The sequence below is a fragment of the Gymnoscopelus microlampas genome, assembly GCF_963454915.1.
Source record: "Gymnoscopelus microlampas genome assembly, chromosome: 5".
Classification (NCBI taxonomy): domain Eukaryota; kingdom Metazoa; phylum Chordata; class Actinopteri; order Myctophiformes; family Myctophidae; genus Gymnoscopelus; species Gymnoscopelus microlampas.
The window spans coordinates 23,070,834-23,083,909 of NC_139942.1; the positions used below are offsets into that span (position 1 = coordinate 23,070,834).

Sequence of the window (13,076 nt, forward strand, 5' to 3'; positions counted from 1 at the left end):
CTTGTGTCATTTTTATTTTAAGATGACATTCATTCTAGAGTGTCAAGCTGCCAGCTTAGACAGTGAAGGAGTTAATGTGGCCCACTTGGCCCACTCCTTCCCATCCTAAATCTCATAAAAAGTATTGCTGCTTTTGTGATTTTGTTTTTGCTGCTTTTGTAATTTTGACAGCCTTCACTGGAGAGTGTCGCCTGTGTTCAGACAGCGTAGCCATCCTGTCCGTTGAAGAGCTTGGTTAATCATGGTTAATTTGTCCAACACCTGCAACCACTTTACCAACCAACCATATCCCCCTTGGGAGAGGTATGTTGTGTGTGCTAAGTGTTGCGTGTTGTCATTTGGTGAGATCACAGCACTTTGCATGATTTGAGCCCATCTGGAAGGCAGTGTTTCAATATCTTAATGGGGAACATTAAGTGGGCGGTAGTCCCCTGGGACTCCGTCTCGGCCTCTCGAGAGGTCCCCTTGTTTTTGTGGCAATCTCTTTTGTGATGATGACGCGTTGGTTGGTGTCATTCCTGTGTCCTGACCTCCCCTTCTTTTCCAGCATTATCCCTTTTGTATCGGCGTACCACACATTTGCTTCCTAGCGCAAATGCGCTTCACTTGGCTTTTTCTCTGCCCCAAGCGATGTGTTTGTTGTGGGTATTGGTCGTGCTCACGTTCAGAGACAGCACAAAGATATTCACCATCACCACTGCGGATCTGTTCTCTCATTTTTAGCGGAGCATTGCATTTTTGTTTATACCCCATGTCGTCCACGACGTGGTTATGACGTTTCTTTCTTTTATACTTAGTTGTTGTGATGCTTATACAGATGCAAATGATAAATCTGTATCTTCTACCAATGACCCCCCCCCCCCCCCATTACTCCACAGTAAAACTCAACTCTTCAGACTCTACCTCTCCCCCTAGCACTCCTTTCTTTGTATCACTTCTTAACTACTAGATGCTACTACGCAGATGTATGTTGGTTAGCCTTCTTGTTCAAGTATGTTATTTAGCTAGATCTAGATGTTGTTTAAACCAGTGGTTCTCAAACATTTTCATGTTAAGAAACCCCAAATTGATATGTATTTGGCTGCGGACTCCCTGCAGCCAGGGACCCCCATATAAAAAGATTTGTAAACATTTTGTCAAGATTTATCAAAATTCTTCAAAAATGTAAGTTCCACAAGTTCACAACTCATTGCATTGTAGTGCTTTCTGGACTTGTAGATCTGGACCTGGGGGTCCCTGGACCCCACTTTGGGAGCCAGTGGTTTAGACACATGCTAGAATTGCCTAAATGCCTAAATTGTAAATCCTAATTTTTTTCTCTCCCACTGTGTTTTCTCTTCCTAGGTGTTAGTCTTTGATCGTGTGACAGTGGGAAGTGTCTAGTGGGGGGGGGGAGGAAGCAGTGCCAACCTGGAACATGGTGCCGAACATTCACCTGTCAGTGCCCCTCCTGCCCAGAGGGGCGGCGCCGGTTCTGCTTCTACTCAGCTACATGGTGTTCTCCTCTCAGGCTGACAGTAAGTAAATGATACTGGCAAACTCCTTGATTCATATTTCAGTGGCATTACTGTTGCTCAATGGTTTTCTCTACCAAATTATTTTGAGGAAGGAATGATAATATAGTAGGTAGCGCGGTTTGTCTTCAGACTTCATTTGAAAATAACTTGTTATACATCCATATTTTATGACCAGTTACAGGACTATATCCCTTGCTGCAGATACTCTCCTCTTTTAAGTGCCTGTCATTTTTGTAGAGCTATTAATAGCTACATTGTTGGACTTTTAGGGAGCAAAGAGCTGTTCAGTTTCCCACTCACTTTTAGCACTGCAATATATGGAATATGAAAATATATAGTGAATATGTTTTCTAATTCTTTACCTGAGGTGAAGAAAGCTGTAGAATTTGTAGTGAAAAAAAGAGTATAGTGAATGCAGTGAAGCGCTCTCATTGGCCCCTATGCCCCGCTGTCGATCTGAATGAAGGTTGCAACTGCAAGACGGAGCTCGGAAAGATGTGTCACTGTTGCCGGGGTCCCGCGGGCCTCTGTAGCGGCCACAAGGCAGCGCCCTTCCGAAGACAGGGTCAGGGACAAAATTAATTCAACACATGACCTCAGCTACGACGCTGTCACAGGGTCACTGTAATTCAATTAGACCCCCCCACCACCACCACAACCATCCTCCAGCCCCAACCCCCAACCCCTGTACGCCAAGGGCCGGTATGGATTGGTTATGTTGTACCCTTTGCCTTATTCTCACACTCCTCCCGCCCAGCACCATCACTCTTTTCCTGTCTGTGCCTGTGTCTCCAAATTTTAACACAGCATCAGCACCAACCTTGCAGCATATTTTTATACTACTGGTTTTTGTTTTGTTTTTAATTGACATAGTCTGGAAAAGGCCTACCATTGCCTTTGCTGTAAGGTGATAGTAACTATATCAAGCACTTTATCACCTGTGCCCCTCCCCACTCTGAATATTAAGTAATGTCAAAATGTTGTAGCCTGCCTACCTAGGCAGTTTTTTCAGCCATCTTTTGAAAGGACGGAGATACAACTAGATTTTCCAAACCCAAATCTAGTCTATGGCGAGGGGCTTCAGTGTGGACTTTCTATCCTCTTCATGTTTATCTCATCTTTGTACTGTACGCCTTGCTGTCTCCAACTAGGGCAAGACCCCTTTGGTCCTTAATTACAGTAATCATATTTACGGATAAAAAGACTGTCAGGCCTTTTAATTAACAGACAAAGATTGTCTGTGCAGCGACAAACTGGCACTGGCAATTCTGTGAAAGGACACCCAAACACTGAGCCAGCAATAAGCAAACGAGAGAGGAACTGGCAGATTGCACTATACGCAGAAGATAAGGCTGTCTTTGTTAGCGAAATGGCTCATTAGAAGGACGACCAGCTCTGCATCGTTTAACCTACAGTTGTATGTTAATGCCAGCCTCCCTGGGAACAGGCCCAAACCTACTATTACCTAGACTGTAGTGCAAACAGACATAGAATTAAAATAAGACAGCAGGAGAAGGGGGAGGTGGGCACCTACCACAAATGGCGGGGTTGTGCACATTTGTTGCCTGTAATTTGTATGGCTCTCCGTTATGCGAATGTGATAGTCCTGCTTTGCGATTCCCCTGAATTACAGAGCACATTGCAGACAGATTTTTTTTTTGGGTGGGGCGCCTGGCAAGGTTCTGATTACTGGGATTCCGTCTGTGTCTCTTCTCTGATGGAAAGAGTTTCGCCAGACCAAGCAAGCAACCACCGATAGCAGCTTACTATATAACTGATCTCCCAACAAACTCGGGTCTTCCTCTCTTGCGGATGCAATACTCCAGCGTTTATATTTCCAGCGTGCAACGGTTAGTTTCGCTGACATTGGATGGTTATAATAGATGATAGGATAATAGTTATTCTGATGTCCTGCAGGTTTGCTGTAACAGTTCATGACTAAGTACTAAGTACATCACACAAGGTGATGTACTTAGTATTGCTGCTTTTCTTCTACCTGTATGATTGCTATAACACTTCAGCTAGCGCTATTGATCAGACTCAGAGCAAATAGGCGTGAAAGACGCCCCTCCCCCAACCACCACCAGCATCAATAATATGGCCCTATGACATCATTCTCGTATCGCCATAGACTAGTCCCACAATACATTGTGATTACTCCGAGTGCTGATCTCAGACGTCCCATCGATCCCCGGGGAGCCCGGCCTAATCAAGCAGCCCTCTATATGGCCTCCTCATACACAATAGACCACCTCCCCAACAAGGACAGCTTCAAAGTCACACACATCCAGCACTTAAATGTAATGGTTATCTTTTTGTTGTGCTGTCATTGTGAGTTATTTCATTCGCTTTAATGCACTTTTGATGTATGTCTCTCTCCCGCTTCCGTTATAATCTTGGGTGGCTTTTCATGTGAGCCTCAGTGAGACCGCAGAGGGTTGTCTGTGTGCCCCCCCCCCCCCCCCCAGCCCCCTGAGGCAGAAGGATTACCGCCGGCATCGTAATTAGTTTGATAAGGTTAAAGTGACTTTACTGAACCCACGGTGTCAACCCTTTGGCCTGCAAACCCACATTAATTGTGAATACTTGGCCTTAGAGGTAATTGCTTAACCATAGTGATTGTGTATAGCACTATGGTTAGAATATGGCACTAACTAGCCACGCTTGTTTCCCACTGGGGCTACCTATTCTAATGTCGACGCTAAAAAAAATGAACATCCATAAGTTATCTCTGAAGTAGATGGCATAATGTACTCCGTAGACTACAAGCCATTTACTAAATTGATTATGCATTGTTCGACCTCAGACTGCTCTATGGGGGGGGGGGTGGAATGGGAGTGGTATTGAGAGGGGTGGTGGATAGGATGGACGCCTCTAAATTAGATTGTGTTTTTAAGTGTCCATATGGTCACCCGGTTCAAAAAAAAGAAAATTGACGGGATGGAAATTGATTCTTTTTTAATTAAAAGTAACCATATCCACCTTGGAGAACCACTTGGAGAGTAATGCTGTTAGCACACAGCTGTGGTCCACACCGATCCCGCAGACACATGGGGTGGTAGGTGCTTGGGGTCTGAAACACTAGAAAACATACAACACAATACACAAGGAAATACAAATAGGGGAAAGGGCATCCATGTGGGGGGGGGGGGGGGGGGTGTGATGGAGGAAAACAGAAGAAACAGAGGGGAAAAGGGGGAGAATCTTTCACGCGCTACCCCGCCGTGTCAGAAACAGAACGGCGGATGAGAGGATGGGGTCGACGGAGGTTAATGATCTGAGATTAATAGTTTAATTAGGAAGCTCAAGAGCAGAGCCAAAAGCAGTCGCTGACACCCTTCTGCTGTGGCCTGAATTGAGCGCTGCTGGCATCAGATGACACGATACAGTGGTGTCCTTCCACAAAGGGCAGATGAAGTAATCATCATCATCCAGGACATTTCATTTCTCTCATTATGGATACTGGCCACTCTACTATGTATGAGTATTTGTCCTTACATAAAACATACAAAGAAACACTGTAGCATACGATAAGTTACAGATTTGGGGTTTTCCTGAAATAAAAAAACACATACATACATACATATGTATGTACTTTAAAATGTTTTTTCTCAAAGAGCTGAGGAGAAAATGTTTACATTTTGTTGCAGGATAAATTTGCCTTCAGTGATAAAGGGTCTAAGCTGCATCAATATAAGACTACCGATCAGTGATTTTGTCTCATGGATTATTGATGTCCCACTCTTCACCACTCTTTTTTTTGGCCTGCCACCATAAAATGTTTACAGAGCATCAGTGGTTCCCCAACCCAGAAGACTAAAGTGCTGCCATTTACAACTTCTGGACATGTTACCAGCACGGCACTATACGTATTGTTTACTCATTGCGGGCCCTCTTAAGGCACATTTACAGGCATTTAAGTGTACAAACATCCTGTGGACATGGCACAGCATATATAAACTCAGCTGGGTCTGCAGGCATCCACCTAGACTTCTGCAAGATTCTAAATCCAAAGCAAAGCCACAGATATAAAGGCCTTTGGACACCAGTAAAGCCAGAAGCTGTTTGTTGCCCCCCTTGTGACAGAAAATGTAGGGGGCGGGTCTCCACGGAAGTACTAATCTAGGGGAGGATAACTAATGAGGTTACTGGGGTCGAACAGGGTCACAGGGTGACTGATGATGACGTAACCCCAAAGTAGGGTCTCTGAGTGGACTCGGAGCCACATCTGCAGCTGAGCCCCCGAGCCTTTACTCACTTCTCCACTCCTTTCACTCTCCCCCTTGCTGCTCCTTAATACCCACCACCCACCCCCTCTGGGGAACACTTAGCATTTCCCCTACACCAGTCGATCAATGACAGGGGCCGGGCCAAGGTGACCGCTGGCCTTTAACCGATGGCATTTAACTAAGCCCTCCAGCAACTCCCTTCATTCTCCTAAAAGACACTTTTTACAGACTAGTCATCATTTGCATCACAAAGGTCTCCAGCAGCAGCATACATATTCAAACCACATTTCAAAATGCAAGTTTTCTGGCCCTTTTCATATTCAGTTTTGCATTCAAGTGGCCCCACTGTTGAGACTCCGTGCTCACAGAGATCTTCAGATGTCAGCAGCTGGGTGTCCTTCACTGTGTGAAATGGAAGTAGCTCTATTTAATGAGCTCATTTATCATAAATAAGCTAAATGAACATTGGGTATGACTCTGTATGTAGCCCAGGGGTTGTTTAGATGAGGTCTGCACTTCACTGTGAACATTAATGACTTTGTTTTTGTAGGATAGGCCCTTATACATTAGACCCCCCCCCCAGTTCACTGGAGAGTGAGAATAAGAATGTGTTCTGCCATTTTGCAAGGCATTCTGTACCTCAGTTGTTCTTTGACACCGTTATTCCCCAAACAACAAATGATTGTACTTTGTGCTGAGATGGAAGGAAAATCATTAGGCCTTATTGCTCACCCTCATTGCGTTGCCCTTGTTATTTCCCTCAAAATGGTCACTTATGTGATCTTATGAGATTGAACAATGCAGGTGGTTGTTGTTCTTGTCTCAAACAATGGAGATGGTGTTTGAAGAAATTGTCCTCCTAAGTGTCTGCCTTTGTCTCTCCTCTCTCTTTTAAACTCTCCGCCTTAACCATGGGGCTGACAGGAGAAGCCACAGGTAATGAGTCACGCCAGAATAGACAGGGCGGGCGCCAGTTTAAATACCGCAAGTAATACAAAACCTCAGGCTTCCCTATCATGTGATACCACTCAGCCCACTCATTACCGTCTAGGCCCACGTCCTTGCCATCAAAAAGGTCCACAAAGGAGCGTTTATCCGACCTGTTTTTTAAACAACTCGTTTTCCCAACGCTCCCCAGTCCCCACACACACAATGTCACCAAAGCGTATTGGAAACATTCTCTTTCACTGCCTCAACATGATGATGGCATAGTCAGAGGCAGAAAGACAAGGGCGGGGTTCCGTCTTGTGAGACACTTCTCTGGTTTCATAATGAGCTTGTGAAGATGAAAGTCATTACATAAATGTTGCTCACACTGGGAGGAGAGGAGCGATGGGTAATTGCACTCAGAGTTTATGTTCTTCTCCACTGTCGTGAATAATTCACAGAAGGCTGGAAGGCCCAGATAGAAAGCCTTTCTTCATGATCCAGAGATGGATTGAAAGTTTGATGTTTCTGACTTTCTTTTTATTTATTTTGCTCTACCCCCCTGCTCCTTCAATAGGTGTAATTCCCTTTTTGCGTCAAACATCTCCATGAGATGGAGTCTAGTTTGATAAAGCTGTATCAAAGGCTTCAGCTACAGACATATCACTCCATAAAATAGATTATTTGATGGATTATACATAGATCCAGTTTAACGATGGCATTATATCTTCTTGTAGTGATGGTGGTGATTTAGTTTCAGGTCTTCCCTAATTTGCATACACTCTGAGAGGTGCTTGTTATTTGCAGCACAATTTGTAAGAAGAACGACACGCTTATGATGCTCAGCTGCAAAACAGAAACGAAGACAGTCGCAAACATGATGTTTATTGGTTTAAACAAACAGCCTGAAGTGCAGTTGACTTTATCGTGGTAAATAACTTGCAAAGGAGGCAGCTTTATGTGGAATTAATTGTGAGCAAGTTGCCTGCTAATGGCCTGAAAAGGCTTTAATGGAAGTGTTCCATTAAAACAACCAGTGCTGATACCATCAGACAAATTTCCACTAAGTGTGCTCGTGAAAATGATAACTTGCTAATCCATTATTAATAAGAATTAATGGTTTGCACTCTGCCGCGTGCATATCGATCCCTGATACTCTATTCACCAGAATAGCTCTCCATGGGCAGTCCTGCAGATGCTCATTCTTTTGCCACAACACTGTCATTTAGCCTACTTCCTGCTGTCTCTGCATTCATTACAAGCCTCTTTCTCCGAGGCTCCTGTCGAGGTAGATGTGAACACTGTATTACTGTCTGGGAAAAATGCCATCGCACCCGTAGTGGCTGGAGTTTGGCCAAACGGCGTAAAACAATATAATGATAAATATTGTAGTAAACCTCTTTCCTTTTTTATCTATCCTCCTAAAACATGACCCCTGTACTTGCCCCTTTGCACAATGGCTGAAATATGACACATTTCTCGCTGGCTTCTTCCTCATGCAAACACTCGTTCATCACCTCATCCTGTCCTTGGTGTCAGCAGATGCATGATGGGAAAGGTCACAGGGTAATATGTATGTTGACATATGTTCCCGGTCACCTGTTCCAACACCTCCGGATTTGTTTGGTTAAGACGAAAAGGGCTATTGCAACACCAGAGTCAAGAACTCCCATGCCTTTCAACATGCCAATGACCTCTGAACTCACAAAGACTGCCACAGGCATCAGGTTAACCTGGGAGAAACCATGGAGGGGCACACCACAACCAGTGGCTGTTATGGACTCCCTTAATGCTATCTAACCCTGGAATCTATGCACATTTGTCGATCGCTCGACTCGGGAACTAATCTGATCTGAGAAGCAAACAAGACTGCCTGTGGGTGTGTGAGAAAACACACCCACTTGTGAATGCGGTGAATGAGCGATATCGGCTGGTGGATAACCTTCGAGCCCCTGAGGCGATGACCCCTTTGCAATCAACACTGTGCCTTAACAGGTTGGGTAATGCTGCTCAGCTCCTTTGCCAGGCTAGAGGTGGAACCAAAAAAAAAAGTGGTGTCAAATTTGTAGTTGTGAATGTGAGAAATCAAACGCGTTGGAGTACAACTCCCTACTGGCAGGAGCTCGCAGAGAGGAGACACTGCGAATGTGTGGTTTTATTTTTTGTGGGGTTTTTTTTACTACTCATCGCCGCCATTGTGTTTCATGTGACAGCGGCATGTCTGGCAGTCAGGAAAATGGGACAGTGGCAGACGGGGGAAAAAAAAAACAACCAAGTCTAGATTTTGCCGCTCTGAGAAAAGAGCTGACAAAACCCACTGGCTTGATATCCTCTGCTGCCAGCAAGAGGCAAGACTGATGGAGGAAAATGAACTCTGCAGAGTTTAGCTGTTGGAATAAACGTTGCTGCCCTTTCGGTGCAGCGTGTAAGATCCAGCATTAACCCCCGTCCGCAGAGTCAGGCACTTCAGGGTCACAGCGGGCTGCCTCTGAAAGCTGTTTTTGTGATCGGTGTGCTCAGCGAGATGTGGATTAGCGGACATTGACGGTTCCAAATTTGCCGGCCCTGGTGTCAAAGGTCAACAATCAAAATTCAGTGGGGGAGATATGGGAACTTGTTTAAGAGGATTAATAGCTGTAGGGCTCAGTGAGGGACATTTTATCCCTATCCTACATTGATCCCCTTAAAAACCCTTTCTCCAAACCAAGGGGTTTACCCATTTATGCATTGCTGCCGGTACGTGTGTTTAGTCTCACATGGTCAGATCGTCTTATATCATCAATTCCAGAGACGGAGGGTCTGACGCTCATAGGTCAGCATGTTTGGCTTTTTCCAGGAAAAAAACAGGAAAGCCTCTGATTGGCTGGGGGGCTATAGCAGAAGTCCAAGGTTCTGCATCATGAAAAGCTTAGCCCCCCCCCCCCCCCCAAAAAAAAAATGATGTTGCTATATACACTGTATAGCAACAACTAAACACAGAGGTATTCCCGTCTTGAAAGTTATAGGCTAGGCTAGGTGTTCCTGGACTAAATAGAGTAAGACAATTTTGATATAGGATAGGATAAGATTGTGCCCCAGACATAGATATATCCAATCATCTGGCTACTGCAAGACTAGGATGTACGTGCTTTTAATTTGATGCATGCTTCTGTATAACTATTTAAAGCTTCCTGATCCTCCCTCTTAGCAGAGAAAAAGGGACTCCTACCTCCCTACGTGCACGTTAATGGAACTGTGTGGACAGATGTTAGAAGGGGCTCTTGAGAAGTCGGGATGACGCTAATCAGGTCTTAGGGCGACCGTAGCATTGGAAGCCATTCCAACACGTCGCTCAGAATGTGAGCACTCACTCACACACAGACAGGCACTGCTGAGGACTAATCACAGCAGTGTCATTAGATCAACTTCCCAGGCTTCTCCCTACATCTGTTGTGAAAATCACCTGCTGCTGAGCGAGAGAAGAAAAAAAGTTCATTACAATCCTGTGCAAATCAGATCCTCAGCTCTTGGAGGTAACCAGGAAGAAAATGTCATTTAAATGTCAGCCATGCTATAGGTAGTGTGAGGGAGGGTGATAGGTCAGATGAGTGTATGTGTCAGATTGTATTGAAAAGTCTCATATAGCACATGCATGGACAACTAGCCACTGCAGAGCATATACTATACGTTACCTGTTGACTTGTGTTCTTTACATCTACCTGCGTGTGAAGCATTGCATCACCTAGGGAACAGGAACCTTTCCTCTGTGGTGACAGTGCTGTTATGTGACACATTATGGATTTTGTGAATTTCTTTGCTTTAATACACAGCAGCTCTAGGCGTATCAAAACAAAACAACAGTGGTCCGCAAGGAATAGCGCTACAACCGACAAATGAACTCGTATATTTGATAACAGGCTGCAGATGAAAGAGTAACACCTTAGGGTGTGGTTATTAATCCACTAATCACATATTTTGCAAGTAATGAATGTTATTAGGCCCTCCTAGCTTTCAATCATTTTGACAGCATAACAACATCCAAGGAATTCCCATTGGACCTCTCTGCTACAAACTTGACAAGTGCCACCGTGCAAACATAATCGGTGCAATCCAAAACTCTGGTTCTGATTATTCGGACAAAATGATTGACTCAGGCAATTTGTGTGTTAGCATAAATATAGCTAATAGAATTAGCCTATTCAGCCTAGTATAAATAAATAGCCCACCCGCTTTAGACTGCAGTTGGAGATTGTGAAGGTAGATTTATATATATTTTTTCTTTGGATGACAAGCCTGTAGGTGCTGTCTCTACTTGGACCGTAGTGGGCCATGGGGATAAAACCATGGCTGCAGGATGTTGTGCTGTTATCTCATAGACTCTGCTACCGCTGTCGCTCCAGCCACACTACATCTGAACATACACACGGCACCTCTCAACTCTGCCACACGCACGTTTGAACTCACACACACACACACACACACACACACACACACACACACACACACACACACACACACACACACACACACACACACACACACACACACACACACACTGACACTCATTTCCACCACCCACACGCCTACAATATCCCGGCTAACTGTGCATGGCTGTAATGCCTGATGAAACTCTGCTGCAGAGATGTCCTAGAGCAAGGACAGCCTCTCTCTCTCTCTCTCTCTCTCTCTCTCTCTCTCTCTCTCTCTCTCTCTCTCTCTCTCTCTCTCTCTCTCTCTGTCGCCACCTCACTCGGTCTCTTTATATATCTCTTCATGCGACTCTCTCTCTCTGTCTCTCTAGTCCCCCCTCCACCCCTCATCAGTGGCATTAGTGATGCCGCCAGGCGTAGGTGGGGTGGGGGTGATTTACCTGCCAGCGCATCAAAGAGAAAACCTCCCCCCAACAGCATCAGCCACATCTGACGGTGGTGCTAGGTTATGTTAACTAGATATCGACCCCCACACACACACACACACACACACACACACACACACACACACACACACACACACACACACACACACACACACACACACACACCAAACCACAACAGCAGAACCTACAGTACAAGGAAGAAGAAAGGACTCATTCCCCTACCTCCCAATCCAACGCAATCTGGCAGCGGTTAGCCAGTAATAAGGAAGTTGTCACACACATGCTCACAGCTTGATTTCCCCATACCACGCATATCTGCAACTGTAAATAGGAGAATGCAAACAAATGCATGTGGTGTCATTTTTCTTTGTTCCCATGTAAACCCTCAGTGGGGTGAGGCTGAAACGTGCACTCTGTGTTGTTGGAGGCATAATGGAATCATGGCTGGGCGTGGTGTCCTCTCAAGCACCTGTGTTGTTGTTGTTGTTGTAAAAAAGTGAATTTACCTAACAACGACTCAACAGCAACCACCCTTGACCCTTCACACTGTTGTGAAAAACAAAAACAAGGGAACAAAGAAATAGAAAAAAAGAAAAACCTGGGGGATGTGTCTTGTACATCAAGCTGCCTCACGTTACAGACACATGGAGATAGGCCCCTGCCCTATGGGCCCACATAGCTCGGGAACTGTTGGCTGCCAAGGCTTCTTCCTTACAATCCAGTGTTATCTCAATTATTATCGTGCGTATATTGTATTGATGTTGTTAGTCTTGCTGAACATGCCACACCAACGTTTCAGTGCTGTAACCTGCATGAGTGAGTGACAGATAAAACCCCCTCGAATCCTCTTGATTCTTGATCGTATCAACACATGGCAGCCTCGTTTTAGGTTTGCGCCGGGTACATAGTAGCCTGGTAAACCATCCCGGTCGCGTGAATTCACATTAGAAAACGAAAAGTGGAAGAGCCAATCAGTGTCTGTCAATCTTCCACTTTTTGGTTCCTGCAAAACGCCCACCCAGCGCTTGGGGCCAGACCAGTCTGCAGAAGACACATGATAATGTCAATTCACGTGACCGGGATGGTTTACCAGGCTAGGTACATAGTACAATGTTTTACTGTGGGTGGGGGAGTTACGTATGGAGGGTGTGGGCCAGCATGGGGTTTTTAAAAGATTGGTCATGTTACACAACAATGTAATTATGCAGTGTATGGCAGTGTCCTGCAGTGTCATGGTGCGTTCACACGGGCAGATAACAATATACAAAGATACAAAAATACACAGCATCTTTGTCGCTGTGTCGCTTTGTGTCTGTGTTGCTCAACATGGTCGATGACGTCATCTTCAACATCATCATCATCATCGGAGCTACAGTTGTAGTTTTGTAGCTTTGTATCTGGAAGTTGACCCCAGCTCAACTTGAATTTGTAGCTTTGTATGTTTGTCGCTAGATCTACAGCTACAAACGCGGGATGTATCTTTGTATATTGATGTCGCTGGCTTCCATTGAAAATGAATGGTAGCATGTATCTTTTTATCTGCCCGTG

At 45.0% G+C, this 13,076-nt stretch overlaps 1 protein-coding gene across 4 annotated transcripts in view; it reads left to right on the forward strand.

The window, feature by feature from the left end:
• Window positions 1-13,076, forward strand: part of ptprfb (protein tyrosine phosphatase receptor type Fb) — a 197,956-nt gene that overhangs the window by 68,139 nt on the left and 116,741 nt on the right. For all 4 annotated transcript variants that reach the window (XM_084057480.1, XM_084057481.1, XM_084057479.1 and 1 more), the window contains exon 2: window positions 1,345-1,517. In XM_084057480.1, the coding sequence (XP_083913606.1) occupies window positions 1,418-1,517 (100 nt within the window). In that variant the 5' untranslated portion in view covers window positions 1,345-1,417. The remainder of the gene's footprint in view (window positions 1-1,344; window positions 1,518-13,076) is intronic.